The 15,653-nt window shown below is 42.5% G+C and overlaps 1 protein-coding gene across 1 annotated transcript in view; it reads right to left on the bottom strand.

Annotated features, from left to right (window-relative positions):
* Positions 1–15,653, bottom strand: part of gss (glutathione synthetase) — a 130,733-nt gene that overhangs the window by 30,153 nt on the left and 84,927 nt on the right. Inside the window, exon 9 of the mRNA XM_063041089.1 lies at positions 8,417–8,486. Within this exon, the coding sequence (XP_062897159.1) occupies positions 8,417–8,486 (70 nt within the window). The remainder of the gene's footprint in view (positions 1–8,416; positions 8,487–15,653) is intronic.

Genomic DNA, 15,653 nt, shown 5'->3' with positions numbered 1-15,653 from the left:
AAAAACATTAAGCTGACACATCATTCCATGTAAAATACATGTCAGTAATTCTGAATTTGTCTCAAGCTCATTGTTATCAAACATCATGACTACGTTTACAGAGGGTGCAGTGGAGTTTTATCAGGGTGCTGCCTGTATTGGACAGCATGTCTTCTGAGGATAGGGTAAGTGAGCTAAGAAATTCAGCAAGTCAGGCAGCATCTATGGAAAGAGCAAACAATCGACATTTTAGGCCAAGACCCTTCACCAGTCCTGATGAAGGGTCTTGGCCCGATACGTTGACAGTTTACTTTTTCCCCATGGATGCTGCCTGGCCTGCTGAGTTCCTCCAGCATTTTGAGTGTGTTACTTTGATTTCCAGCATCTGCAAATTTTCTCTTGTTTGTGAGTGAGGTAAGGCCTTTTTGAAAAATGCAGGAGGAAGATAAGTGACTTGACAAAGTTGTATATGATAATAAAAGGCATAGGTAGAAGACAGCCAGTGCCTTTTCCCCAGGCCAGCAAAGGCCAATACCAGAGGACATCCTTTGAAGGTGAGCGCAGATTAGGTGTGATGACAGAGAGAAGTAAGTGCCTGCAATGCACTTCCGGGTGCGGTGGTAGAGGCTGATACATTAGGGACATTTAAAACTCTTACATGGAAGAAAGAAAAATGGAGTGCTATGGGTTACATAGGAGGGGAGGGTCAGATTGATTGTGGAGTAGTTTAAAAGCACAACACTTTGCTGTACTAATCTATGTTCTAGTTCTGGGTTCTTTCAAAAGAGATTTAGTATAATTCAGCACAAATGTTGTGGGCCAAAGGAGCTTTTTTTAATGCTATACCATTTCATGTTTTATATATTTCCCAATCATATTAATCATTTAAGATGATTAGTCAATTTGTGGTCTTATTGCAATTTTGACACCATCCACAGAAAAGTAATAAATGCAGATCTGGCCACTAGAAGGTACTATGGGCCTATTTTTCACAAGTCATAATTTTGTACTCAGATATTACTCTGAGCCTTGAGCTGAAAAAGCAAAATTTGAAGGGCAAATAGGCTATTTCTGTCCTTCTAGAAAAAAAATCCTACCCTCAACTTAAAAAAAAGCCTAGGACAATGAATGACAGAAATACACAGCTTAACGCCACATTTGTGCACCAGTTCCATAGACCTGCATGTCACAGCTCTGTTTATTTAGTCATAGAAAAGTACGTACAGCAATGAAACAGGCCTTTCAGACCATCTAGTCCATGCTGAATCCATTTGAACTGCCTACTCCTATCAATCTGCACTGAGACTATAGTCCTCCACACCCCTACCATCCACATATCTATCCAAACTTTGCTTAAACATTGAAATCGAGCTTGCAGGCACCACTTGTGCTGGTAGCTTGTTCCACACTCTCATGACCCTCTGAGTGAAGAACTTTCCCCTCATGTTCCCCTTAAACTTTTCACCTGTCACCCTTAACACATGACCTCTGGTTGTAGTCCGACCCAACTTCAGTGGAAACAGCTTGCTTGCATTTGCCCTATCTATACCCATGATAATTCTGTATACCTCTATCAAATCTCCTCTCAATCTTCTACATTCCAAGGAATGAAATCCTAACCTATTCAATCGTTCCCTATAACTCAGGTACTCCAGACCTGGCAACATGCTTGTAAATTGTGGCAATGTGCCCCAGACCCTCAATGAATGGTAAGTACTCAATGAATGGTAAAAAAACAGTAGCCAGTGCGCAGGCAGGGAAAGCGTTAGTGGCTTCGATGGCAGTGGAAGGCAGGCGGAGCACCACCAAATGTGTTGAGTTATTTCTCCTTGCATGGGCATTTTTCTTATTTTTTTAAAACCATAAAAGAGAGAGAGGGTCTAGCAGAGTGGCCGTCATTGGAGTGGGGGCAAGAGTCAGAGTGAAAACTTTAGAGGCTTTGACAAGAAGAGGATGAGGCCAAAGAAACAGGTAAGAAGGGTAGTTTTTTTCTTTTTGTTATTGCTGATTTGGTCTTGGTTAACCATTGTACAAGTGCAGGCAGGGTAGCAGATATGGCAGTGGAATGCTCCTCCAGTAGAATGTGGGAATTCATGAAACCTGATGGTCTCCCTGATGACTACACCTGCAGGAAGTGCAGCCAACTTCAGCTCAGGAAAGACTGCATTAAGGAGCTGGAGCTGGAGTTGGATGAACTAAGGATCATCTGGGAGGCAGAGCAATTGATAGATTAGACTTTTGAGCAGGATAAGACTAGAGTGCAGAGATCAGGAAGTAGATGGGTGAACACCGAGAGAGGTAAAGGGAGAAGGAAGTCAGTGCACGATGACCGTGTGGCCATTCCCCTCAGCAACAGGTATATCCCTTTGGACACTGCTGTGGGGGATGACCTATCTGGGCACGGCAGCAGCAGCCAGACCAACAGCACTCCGGCTGGCTCTGAACCTCAGAAGGGAAAGGTGAAGTCGGGCGGAGCGATAGTTAGGGGGACAGATAGGAGATTCTGCAGCAGATGACTCTGAGGCAGGAATGGCTGCTGAGTGTGCCAGGCTATAGATGTTTTTGAGGATGTCACTAAACACACTGATGAAGGTAGAACCGTAGATGTAACGTATATGGACTTCAGCAAAGCATTTGATAAGGTACCCCATGCAAGGCTCATTGAGAAAGTAAGGAGGCATGGGATCCAAGGGGACCTTGCTTTGTGGATCCAGAATTGGCTTGCTCACGACAGCAAAGAGTGGTTGTAGACGGGTCATGTTCTGCATGGAGGTTGGTGACCAGTGGTGTGCCTTAGGGATCTGTTCTGGGACCCCTTTTTTTTGTGATTTTTATAAATGACCTGGATGAGGAAGTGGAGGGAAGGGTTAGTAAATTTACTGATGATAAAAAGTTTGGGGGTGTTGTGGATAGTGTGGAGGGCTGTCAGAGGTTACAGGGTGACATCAATAGGATGCAAAACTGGGCTGAGAAGTGGCACATGCAGTTCAACCCAGGTAAGTGTGAGATGGTTCATCAATATGATGGCAGAATATAGTGTTAATGGTAAGACTCTTGGCAGTGTGGAGGATCAGAGGGATCTTGGGGTCCGAGTCCATAGGACACTCAAAGCTGCCGCGGTTGACTCTGTGGTTAAGAAGGCATACGATGCATTGACCTTCATCAACCGTGGGATTGAGTTTAAGAGCCGAGAGATAATGTTGCAGCTATATAGGACCCCGGTCAGACCCCATTTGGAGTACTGTGCTCAGTTCTGGTCACCTGATTAAAGGAAGGATGTGCAAACTATAGAAAGGGTGCAGAGGAGATTTACAAGGATGTTGGCTGGATTGGGGAGCATGACTAATGAGAATAGGTTGAATGAACTCGGCCTTTTCTCCTTGGAGCGGCGGAGAATGAGATGTGACCTGACAGAGGTGTATAAGATGATAAGAGGCATTGATTGTATGGATAGTCAGAGGCTTTTTCCTCAACCACTTCTGCTGGAAGCTCGTTCCACACAGCTACCACTCTCTGACTAAAGAAGTTCCCCCTAAACTTTTGCCCTTTAACTTTCAACATGTCTTCTTGTTTGAATCTCCCCCACTCTCAATGGGAAAAGCCTATCCACGTCAACTCTATCCCCCTCATAATTTTAAATACCTCTATCAAGTCCCCCCTCAACCTTCTATGTTCCAAAGAATAAAGGCCCAACTTGTTCAACCTTACTCTATAACTTAGGTGATGAAACCCAGGTAACATTCTGGTAAATCTTCTCAGTACTCTCTCTATTTTGTTGACATCTTTCCTATAATTTGGTGACCAAAACTGTACACAATACTCCAAATTTGGCCTCACCAATGCCTTGTACAATTTCAACATTACATCCCAACTCCTATACTCAATGCTCTGATTTATAAAGGCCAGCATACCAAAAGCTTTCTTCACCACCCTATCCACATGAGATTCCACCTTCAGGGACCTATGCACCATTATTCCTAGATCCCTCTGTTCTACTGCATGCTTCAATGCCCTACCATTTACCATGTATGTCCTATTTTGATTAGTCCTACCAAAATGTAGCACCTCACATTTATCAGCATTAAACTCCATCTGCCATCTTTCAGCCCACCCTCCTAACTGGCCTAAATCTCTCTGCAAGCTTTGAAAACCTACTTCATTATCCACAACTCCACCTATCTTAGTATCATCTGCATACTTACTCATTCAATTTACCACCCCATCATCCAGATCATTAATGTATATGACAAATAACATTGGACCCAGTACAGATCCTTGAGGCACACCACTAGTCACCGGCCTCCAATCTGACAAACAGTTATCCACCAAAACTCTCTGACGTCGCCCATCCAGCCACTGCTGAATCCATTTTACTACTTCGATATTAATACCTAACGACTGAACCTCCCTAACCAACTTGAGTCATTTGCCAAGAAAGCTAAAAATAACGTTGATAGTGGTTTCATTGCTACTTATAACATTTCCAAAATGATAGCAAAGTGTGGAAAATCTCATACAATTGGTGAAAGATTAATAATGCCTGCTCTATCAGAGGTGCTCACCACTGTTTTCAAAATGGATACCAGTATTTTTGAAAACCTACAGCACAATACAGGCCCTTCAGCCCACAAAGCTGTGCCGAACATGTCCTTACCTTGGAAATTTTAAAATCAATTCATCTGAGTAATAACTGTAGCTCGTCGTATTAACAAAATGAGTGAAGATACTGAGTATCAACTATGCACATAGCTACAAAAATCAGAATTTGGGATACAAATAGATGAGGTAACTGTGCGAGAAAAGACGTTGCTAATGGCATATATAATTTATCAAAGATGGAAAAGTTTATGAAAAAATCTCTTTTGTAAAAGGTACAAAACAAATATCAACAGAGAAACAATTTACGAGCTCAAAATGTATATTGAGGATAAAAGTATTCCAATAAGGAACATGATTTCTTTTGCAACAGATATGACAGGTCGTCATGCTGGTTTGGTGGCATTTACGAACAAAGCAATTCCAAGTCTGTTTGCAATCCAATGTGTAATTCGTCAACATCTCACAGCCAAAAACCTCAGCATGAGTCTTTTTTCAAGCACGACTCTTGTAATACCTGCTATCAACAAAATTAAAGCTCATCCATTACATAGCAGAATATTTTGCCAGTTATGCCAAGATAACGATGAGGAGTTTGAACACTTGCTTCTCCACACTGAAGTGCGTTGGGGGTCAAAAGGCTGCTGCTTAAAATGTTTCTTTTATCTTTTTGACAGAGTGGTTGAATTATTGCTCAAAGTCAACAAGAGCTTGGGAAACAAGATAGAACTTCTACGTGGAGATTTGTTCGGCACGGACTAGAAGGGCTGTGATGGCCTGTTTCCGTGCTGTAATTGTTATATGGTTATATGTTATATGGCATACCTAGCCAATCTGTATGACAAATGAACATTCTAAATATGAAACTGCATGGTGAGAATTTCAATTTAATCCAGGCAAAAAGTGTAGTGTACACTTTTAGTGGAAAATTGGAAATATATAAGCAAAGCATTGGGAGAAGAATGCTCTCACAGTTTCCCAGCATAGAAAGTACAGCACTCTCTTTCACAGGTGGTGATTTGCAAGACTACTGCTTACACCTGCAGTCACTAAAGAAGGATTTTCAGAATTGATTCAAGGATTTGAACAATCTGGAAATTCCAGTCTGGGTAATTAACCCATTTCTTTGCAAGGTGGAAGAACAGGAAGAGAGCTTGCAAGGAGAAATTATTGAAATTCAGAATGATGAAGAAGCTAAAATGCTTTTCAAAAATGTCAGCTTCTGTGGAATGTGGCTACACTGTCATACAAAGTCTCCTGGTCTTTGGAGAAGAGCCAAACTGCTCTTCATTGCATTTCCATCCTCCTACCTTGTTGAAAGAGGCTTCAGTGCAGTGAATCACATACTCACAAAAACAGAAACCCCTTAGACATTGTTACGTATGGGAACTTAAGGCTTTTGCTGTCACAACTTGAACTAGATATTTCAACTCTTGCTAAAAACTATCAAGCTCAAGGATCACATTGCTATTGAAGCTGCTGTACAGCGCACAGGTATTGTGTAAGCTAGGTTTAAAGACAAATAAAAAATTAAAGCAGAGTCATTTTTCTCATGTTAGCATATAGTAGACATGTTTTTATGCTATGAGGGCGCTGGAAAGGACATTGTGCCTAAGAGGGGCATTGGCAAGAATGAAGGTGCTTTAGGTGGGGTGTTGGCAAGAATGAAAGTGCTGGGGGGGTGGTGTTGGGCTAAAAAAATTGGGAAACACTGCTTTATACTCTTGCTCAAGCTTGTATAGCCAACGGTTTGGTGACTTTGACAAGCAAGAGCAAGGATATCAAGAACAAGTGACAAGATGAAAACAAGTTAAAGAAATCCTATCTGGTATGGTATGGTGGTTGTCTATCATATCCAATGATGACAGGAAACATGTGCAGGAGCGTACTTAAAAAGGAAAAGCTGTTGCCCTGGCACAGTTCCACTCTCTGGACCTCAGATGTCTAGGCCCAGTGGTATGAACAAGCATCACGAACTGGGGTCCTCCTTGGTTTCAGTGGATGATCATGACGTTTTCTGTGCCTTATCATGCCTTTTGCGCTCCATGAAATGTTGCAGAAACGCCTTCCTGGCCAATGGATCTCACTGCAGATCTCATCTGCCCAGTTCGCCAGAGCTCACTTTACATGCTGGGGCAGGTACATTCCTATTTCACTAGGGTATGGCCGCTGGCTACCCTCACCTGCTTTAGCCTGTTTGTCAAAGTGCTGTACCTATCTACAAGTAAGATGCCAACAAGATTGAAAACGTATAGAGAAATTTTACAAGGATATCGCCAGGATTTGAGGACTTGACTTGTAGGGAAATGATAAGTTAGCGTTGGATTTCCGGGGGTGGGGAGCACAGTAACATAGCAGTTAGCATAACACAATTACAGAGCCAGTGACGCAAGTTCAATTCCCACATCTGTCTGTAAGGAGTTTGTACATTCTCCCCTTGACCAGCACATCACACAAACCAACCTTCTGTCCTTGACTCACTTTATACCACACACTGTCGGAGCAGTGCTGCCAGGATAATCAAGGACACAACCCACCCAGCCAATACACTTTTCATCCCTCTTCCCTCCGGGAGAAAGCTCAGGAGCTTGAAGACTCGTATGGCCAGATTTGGGAACAGCTTTTTTCCAACCGTGATAAGACTGCTGAACGGATCCTGACCCGGATCTGGGCCGTACCCTCCAACTACCTGGACCTGCCTCTCGGTTTTTTTTTTGCACTACCTTACTTTCCATTTTTCCTATTTTCTATTTATGATTTATAATTTAAATTTTTAATATTTACTATCGATTTGTAATCCAAGGAGCAGGAAGCGCAGAATCAAATATCGCTATGATGATTTTACATTCTAGTATCAATTGTTTGGCGACAATAAAGTATAAAGTATGTTTCCTCCCACATTCCAAAAACAGAGATTTGTAAGGTTTAGTGAGTTGTAGGCATACTATATTGATACTAAAAGCATGGCAACACTTGGGGGCTGCCCCCAGCACATCCTCAGACGATGTTGGTTGTTAACACAAAGCATGCATTCCTATGTATGTTTCAATATCCAGGTGACAAAGGTTAGGACCTTATTCCCTGGGATAAGGAAAATGAGGATGCCATAGTAGCATAGTGGTTAGCTTGACTCAGAGCGTCGCAGTTTGGATTGAATTCTGGCGCCATCTGTAAGATGTTCATACGTTCTCCCTGTGACTGAGCGGGCTTCTTCCGGGTGCTGGGGTTTCCTCCCACAGTCCAAAGATGTACCAGTTGGTAGGTTAATTGGTCATTGGAAATTGGCCCATGATTAGGCTAGGATTAAATAGGTGAGTTGCTGAGCCAGGAACGTATCGCTAAATAAAAATAAAATAAAATTTGATAGAGGTATACAAAATTATGAGGGGTAGAGATAGGGTAAATGCAAGCAGGCTTTTTCCACTGAGGCTGGGTGAGATGAGAACAAGAGATCATAGGTTAAGGGTGAAAGGTAAAATATTCAAGGGAAACCTGAGGGGGAACGTCATCACTCAGAGGGTGGTGTGAGTGTGGAACGAGCTGCTGGCAGAAGTGGTGGATTGCTAAATTTCAGATGGGTTGGGATAAGTACATGGATGGGAGGGGTATGGATATCTAGTCCCACGTGTGAGCTGATGGGTCTAGGCAGAATAACGGCTTGACATGGACGAGATAGGCCAAATGGCCTGTTTCTGTGCTAGTCATAGTCATAATCATACTTTATTAATCCCGGGGGAAATTGTAGAGCTCTATGACTCCAAGTCAACAAAAACTACACACCTTTAACAAGAGACAGTTGTAATTAAATCACTGGCAAGTTTAATAAAAAAAAAATACCAACCTCTTCACTGTGGTAATCATCTGGACTGTATCCGGTTCGAAAATAGGCTATTGCAACTTCATAGCCATCTCTAAACACCAACACAACAAAGACAAATGTTACAGAACTTCCTCAAACAAATTTTAAAGTCAATGAAAAGCAACTGTACGACAGACCCTGGAAATCAGACGTGAAAACAAAAGTGCTGGAAAATCTCAGCAGGTCAGACAGCAGCCACAGAAAAGAAATCTTTTATCAGAATGGAAAGTAAATCTAAATTAAAAGAAAATGATTTTGTTGATGTAGTGGGTGAAGGTGGAAGGGAGAGTGGGTGAACAAAGAGGACTTCAGTGATAGGATGAAGCAATGTACTCATTAAGTGGGCAGTTAAGCTCCTTTCTGTCTGTAAGGCATAGAAGCAGAATTAGGCCATTTGGCTCATCCATCATCAAGAAACCCCACCATCCAGGCCAAGAACTCTTCTCACTGTTGTCATCGGGATGGAGGTCCCACATCACCAGGTTCAGGAACAGTTCAACCATCAGGTGTCTGAACCAGCATGGATTACTTAACTCACCACAACACCGAACTGATTCCAAAACCTATGGACTCACTTTCAAGGACTCTACAATTCATGCTCATTATATTTATTGCTTATTGATTTATTATTATTATTTAAGTTTTTTGTATTTGCACTCCACAACTCATGTTCTCAGTATTATTTATTTACTTATTGTTTCAAATTTGTATTGATCACCTTTTGCATATTGGTTATTTAACAGTCTATGTTTCTGTGTAGTTTTTCATTGTTCTATTCTATTTCTTTGCTTTACTGTGAATTCCCACAAGAAAATAAATCCAAGGTAGGATATGATGCTATATGTATACTTTGATAACCATCTTACTTTTAACTTTGAAGTCTGTCTGCCATTTGATCATGGCTGATTTATTTTCCCTCCAAGCGATGTGCACCGCCTGTCTGACATGTTCCTAATATTGTGAAATTTAGGTGATAAGTAAGGGATGACAGCGAGTAAAAATGGCTACCCCCACTACAAACAGCGAGTAGGAGTTATCTGAAGCAGGAGAATTCAAAACTGACTGCTGCAGGCTGTTCGGGATTATTCTGGAGTCGTGAAATTATGTGAATGTAGCAGACAGTGAGCACCTCTGCTCCATCTGCCAAAACCAGAACTTCCTGGTGGCCAAACATTTTAATTCTGATTCCCATTCCTGTTCCAGCACATTGGTCCACGGCCTGCTCTTGTCCAAATGGAGGCAAATGTCAATTCCTTGTTCTGGTAAAAAAAATTCCTTTCCCCACTCTGGTCCATTAGCTCTTCTTACCTGCCTATCACTTCCCCCTGCATCCCCTTCTCCTATAGTCCACTCTCTTCTCCTATCACATTCCTTCTTCTTCAGCTCTTTACCCTTCCTATCCACCTGGCTTCACCTATCACCTTCTAGCTAGCCTCCTCCTCCTCCCCCTACCTTTTGATTCTGGCGTTTTCCTCCTTCCTTTTCAGTCCTATAAAACGTTGACTGTTTATTCATTTTCATAGATGCTCCTTGACCTGCTGACTCCTCCCAGCATTTTGTGTATGTTGCTTTGCACTTCCAGCACCTGCAGACTTTCTTGTGTTAATTAATTCAAGCGACTAGTCTTTGGTTCTTAATGCAAGTTAAAATAACAGCTTCGCAAAGAAACAGCTCTGTCTACGGAGCACACGTTTCTGGCCCACACCAGGCAGTTGGCTGCTAAGAAATATGGACAATGAACCCATGGAACATGAGTGTGGTTGACAGTTGTGGCAGGACTTGAACGCTATCAGGTCCTGTAAAGTAAAATCAAGCAATATAGACAATAGCAGGGCTTCACTTTGACATGAGCTCAATGCCTTCTATGCCTACTTTGACCTTTGAAACATGGAGGCACCATCACGAACTCCCACAGACCCCAATGATCCCATGATTTCAGTCTCTGAGGCCGATTTACGAACATTCTTCAAGAGCGTGAACCTATGAAAAGTATCCGGCCCAGATGGGATACTGGGCTGAGTACTAAAAACCTGTGCTGATCAACTGGCTGGAGTGTTCACTGAGATCTTTAATCTCTCGCTTTGGCAGTCTGAGGTACCCACCTGCTTCAAGCAGGCTTCAATTGTACTGATGCCAAAGAAGAATGTGGTAACCTGCCTTAATGATTATTGTCCAGTACATTAACACTGAAGAAGTGTTTTGAGAGCTTGGTGATGAAACACATCAACTCCTGCCTGAGAACTGACCTGGATCTGCTCCAATTTACCTACTGACACAATAGATCAACAGCAGATGCTATTTCATTGGCTCTTCACTCAGCATTCAATACTACCATCCCCTCAAAACCAATCAGTAAGCTTAAAGAACTTGGTTCAATACCACCTTGTGCAATTAGATCCTCGATTTCCTCACTTGCAGACCCCAGTCAGTTTGAATTGGCAACAACTTCTCCTTCACAATCTCCATCAGCACAGGTGCACCACAAGGCTGTGTGCTTAGCCCTCTGCTCTTCTTGTTTTGTACATATGACTGTGTAGCTAAGCACAGTTCCAGTGCTACAACCCTGGATTCATTTTCTTATAGATATATTCAATAAATCTATAGAAATAATAACCATAACAGAATCAATGAAAGACCACCCAACTTGATCATTCAACCACAGTGCAGAACAAACTGTGCAAGTACAAAAATAAATAATAATAATAATAAATAAGCAATAAATATGGAGAACATGAGATGAAGAGTCCTTGAAAGTGAGTCTATTTGTTATCCCCATTGGTTCAAGAGGCCGATGATTGAGGGGAAATAACTGTTCAGAACCAATGGTGAGGGTCTTTAGGCTCCTGTATCTTCTTCCTATCGACAGCAGCGAGAAGTGAGTGTGCTCTGAGTGGTGGAAGTCCCTGACATTGGACGCTACTTTCCAGCGACAATGTTTCGTGCAGATATGCTCAATAGTAGGAAGGGCTTAACCTGTAATGGACGAGGCTGCATCCACTACTTTTGTAGGATTTCCTGTTCAAGAGCACTGGTGTTTCTATACCTGGCTGCGATGCAGCCAGCCAATATACTCTGAGTTTCAGGCTGGAAAGGGTCCCGACTGTGTGGAAAACATTATGTGTGGTCCCAGTACCCAAGGAGGGCCAACCGAAAGTCTTGAATGACTACTGTCCAGTGGCCCTGACATCACACATCATGAAGACCCTAGAGAGGCTGGTCCTGGCTCACTTCTGACCCCGGGTCAGATCAGCCCGTGATCCCCTGAAGTTTGCCTACCAGGAGCATATTAGAGTTGACAATGCTGCCATCTACCTGCTGAACAGAGCCAACTCCCATTTGGATAAGCAGGGCAGCACTATGAGGATCATGCTTTTTTTGATTTCTCAAGTGCCTTCAATACCAGAAAGCCTTCATTGCTGGGGGAAAAGCTCTATTCAATGCAGGTTGCCACTTCTACTGTATCCTGGATAATGGACTACCTGTCTGGCAGACCACAGTATGTGCAGCTTCAGAGCTGTGTGTCAGACATGGCTATAGGCAGCACTGGGGCCATACAGGGGACTGTATTGGCTCCCTTCCTGTTTACCCAGTATACCTCAGACATTAGATACAACACTGAATCATGTCATCTGTAGAAATTCTTTGATAATACAGCAATAGTTAAGTGTATAAAGGGAGGACGAAGAATGAATACAGGGCCCTGGTGAAGGACATGGTCAAATGGTGCAAGCTGAATCATCGCAGCTCAGCACCAGTAAGACAAAGGAGATGGTGATGTACTTTGATAAGACTAAGCCTGCATTGCTCCCAGCTACTACTGATGATGAGGATCTGGATATGGTGAGGACCTACACGTACCTGGGGTGCACCTGGATGGCAGACTTGAGTGGAGTACCAACACAGAGGCTGTGTACTAGAAAGGCTGGAGTTGCCTCTACTTCCTGAGGAGACTGAGGTCCGTTGGAGTATGAGGCTTCTCCTTCACATGTTCTACCAGTCTGCTGTTACCAGTAAAATCTTCTGTGCAGTGGTGTGCTAGGGCAATGGCATTCACACGGGTGATGCCAACAGGCTCAATAGCCTGATTAGAAAGGCTGGCTCTGTTATAGGAGTCAAAGCGGACACACTGGAGGTTGTGGTAGAACAAAGGGCCCTATGGAAAATCCTGGCAATTCTGGACAATGCTACTCACCCTCTGCATGTCACCTTGGCTGAACAGAGGAGCACTTTTTTGTTGCACTGCTCCTAAGAGGAGTACATGAGGTCATTCTTACCCTCGGCCAGTATAATGAGGCTTTACAATGAGTCAACCTATAGCCAGGAAAATGATGATCCCCTCCTTTCAGACTGTTTAAGGTAACATTTAAATAAAAATTCTTTCTTACTTCTCTCCTAATATTTGTATATTTGTGTTTCTGTGCACTTGTAATGCTACTGTGACACTGTAATTTCCTCTGGGATCAATGGAATATCTATCTACACATCTATAGAAGTTTGTCCAAATTTTAGATGTCAAGCCGAATCTCAGCAGACTCCTAAGGAAGTAGAGCACCTCCGTGCTTTGGCAGAGCAGACTCGATGGGCTGAATGGCCTAATTCTGCTCCTATTTCTTATGGTCTTCTTGCACTTATATGGCTGGACCCAGGACAGGTCTTCCGAAATAATAACACCAAGGAATTTAAAGCTGCTAAACCTCTCCGTCTCTGAGGACTGGGCTCATGGACCTCTGGTTTCCTTCTCCTAAAGTCAATAATCAGCTCCTTAGTCTTGCTGACTTTGAGCAAGAAGTTGTTTTCATGGCACCACCCTGTCAGTGGTGACAACTGGAATGGCCAGTTGAATTGAACGTTCAAAGTAAATTTAATACTAAAGTACATGCAGTATGTCACCAGTATGCAAGATTCGTTTTCTTGCAGGCATTCACAGTAGAACAAATGAATACAATAGGATCTACATATAATGAAAATCTACATAGAAAAACTGACAGACAACCAATGTGCAAATACATAAGTCAATAATACTGAGAACATAAGTGTAGAGTCCTTGAAAGTGAGACAATAGGTTGTAGAATCAGTTCAGTGTTGAGGTGAGTGAATTTATCCACGCTGGTTCTAGGTAATAACAGTCCTTGAACCTAGTGGTCTGGGACCCAAGGCTGCTGTACCTCCTGCCTGATCACCATCAAAACTAGGTTCACAGTAAACTTGAGGACTGCCACCTCATATTTCATCTGGGCACACTGTAGCCTGCAGATCTCACAGCTGAGTTCTCCAACTTCAGATAACTTGCACTCAGTTTGTTGCAGAACTGGCCATTTTTGCTTGCCACTCTCTTCTTTTATATCTTTAATTTGTCGAACTTGGCCTGCTGGCCAGGTGCCATAAGACCCTGCTGTACGTTACCATAACATCACAACTTTAGCAGCACGTTATACAGACAAGTCAAATGAGCCCACCCGTCCACTAACTCCATTTTCTTCCCCAACACTTAATTCCACCATTGCCTGCCTCTGCCATCTAGCCTGTCCTGGCATTGAAGCTTTGTGTGTGAGGGAGAGAGAGTGGGAAAGGGGCTTGTTTTTATATGGTTGTTTTGTTCTGTTGTTGCTGCTGCCTCTGGTGTTTACATTGTGTGTGGTGCTATTGAGTTGTCAACATTGCGTACGTGCTATGTTGGTGCTGGAAAGTGTGGCAATACTTCAAGATTGTTCAATGTCATTTCCAGTATGCGGGCCGCCCTCAGCACATCCTTGGGCATGCTGGTTATTAACTCAAATGAGAGACTTCATTATGCTGTATATACACATGTGAAAATATATATGTATTTGTTAACACATGTACATGTGGTAAGTAAATCTGACTTTGAATCTAACTTCCATCATTGAAATGCTCCCACAATTAATGGAATCACTTTCAAGGACTCTCCATCTCACGTTTTTGATATTTATTATCATTCTTTCTTTCTTTTTGTATTTGCAGTTTGTTGTCTTCTCCACACTGGTTGAACGCCCACTGGTGCAGTCTTTCATTGATTCTATTATGGTTATTATTCCATAATGGATTTATTGAGTATGCCTGTTAGAAAAAGAATCTCTGGTTGTATATGGTGACGTATATTTACACTGATAATAAATTTGCATTGAATTTGTTTTTTCTCTTTCTCAGTTTGGATGCATGATCTTCAACCCGAAAGGATTATCTTTCTTTACATAGTTGATGCCTGACCTATGATTTTATGGACCTACTGAGTGCCTCCAGCATTTTAGAATTTTCACATTAGTTAGTCTAGTGACTGTCACCTACATTTCTCAAGTCACGGCTGGTAAGATCAACCTTGATTTGCCTATTCCTGAATGCTCTCAAGAATGTGGTGGTAAGCTGCAGTCATCCAGGGAAGTACTCTCACAGGCCTGTTGGGTAGGAATTTAGACTCAGTGACCATGAGGGACAACGCATTTCCAATTCAAGATGATGTCCAACCTGAGTTAGGAAACTTGAAAAGGTTGTGTTCCTACGAGTCTGCTGCCCTCGTTGTGGTCAGGGTAGCCTTGACAAGTAACTGCACTGCAATTTGTAGATGGAACTGACACACATAATGTAAAATATTACAGGATCCAAATTCCTGTCACTTGCCTCCTTCCTTTTCAGTCTAGAAGAAGGGTCTTAGCCTAAAGCATTGATTGTTTATTCATTTCCATATAAGCTGCCTGACCTGCTGAGTTCCTCCAGCATTTTGTGTGTGTTGCTCCAAATAGAGAATTGGTTTCTTTAAAAAAAAAGTCAAGTTTATTGTCACCTACACAAGTCCATGTATGCACAGGTGCAATGAAGAAATTAATTGCAGCAAAATTGCAGGCACATGGCACACGACAAACATAAATTATACAAGGCTGTTGAAGAGATGACTTTGCAGAGTACAGCAGGGGAATGGATCCATTTGGCATATTAAAACAAGACAAAGAAACAAAAGAAGTGTTCTATGGTGACATGTACTATTGATCACAAACAAGAGAAAATCTGCAGGTGCTAGAAATCTGAGCAACACACACAAAATGCTGGAGGAACTTAGCAGGCCAAGCAACATCTTCCTAGCTCTTTGCTTCAACCCTCCCCCTCCAAGTTTCACCTATCATCTGGCATTTCTCTCTCCCCTTCCCCTCACCTTTAAAATCTACTCTTCAGCTTTTTTTCTCCTGTCCTGCTGAAGATAGGAAGATGC

Source organism: Mobula hypostoma, chromosome 2 (assembly GCF_963921235.1).
Source record: "Mobula hypostoma chromosome 2, sMobHyp1.1, whole genome shotgun sequence".
In the NCBI taxonomy this organism is placed as follows: Eukaryota; Metazoa; Chordata; class Chondrichthyes; order Myliobatiformes; family Myliobatidae; genus Mobula; species Mobula hypostoma.
This window is presented reverse-complemented; position numbering and strand designations above follow the sequence as displayed.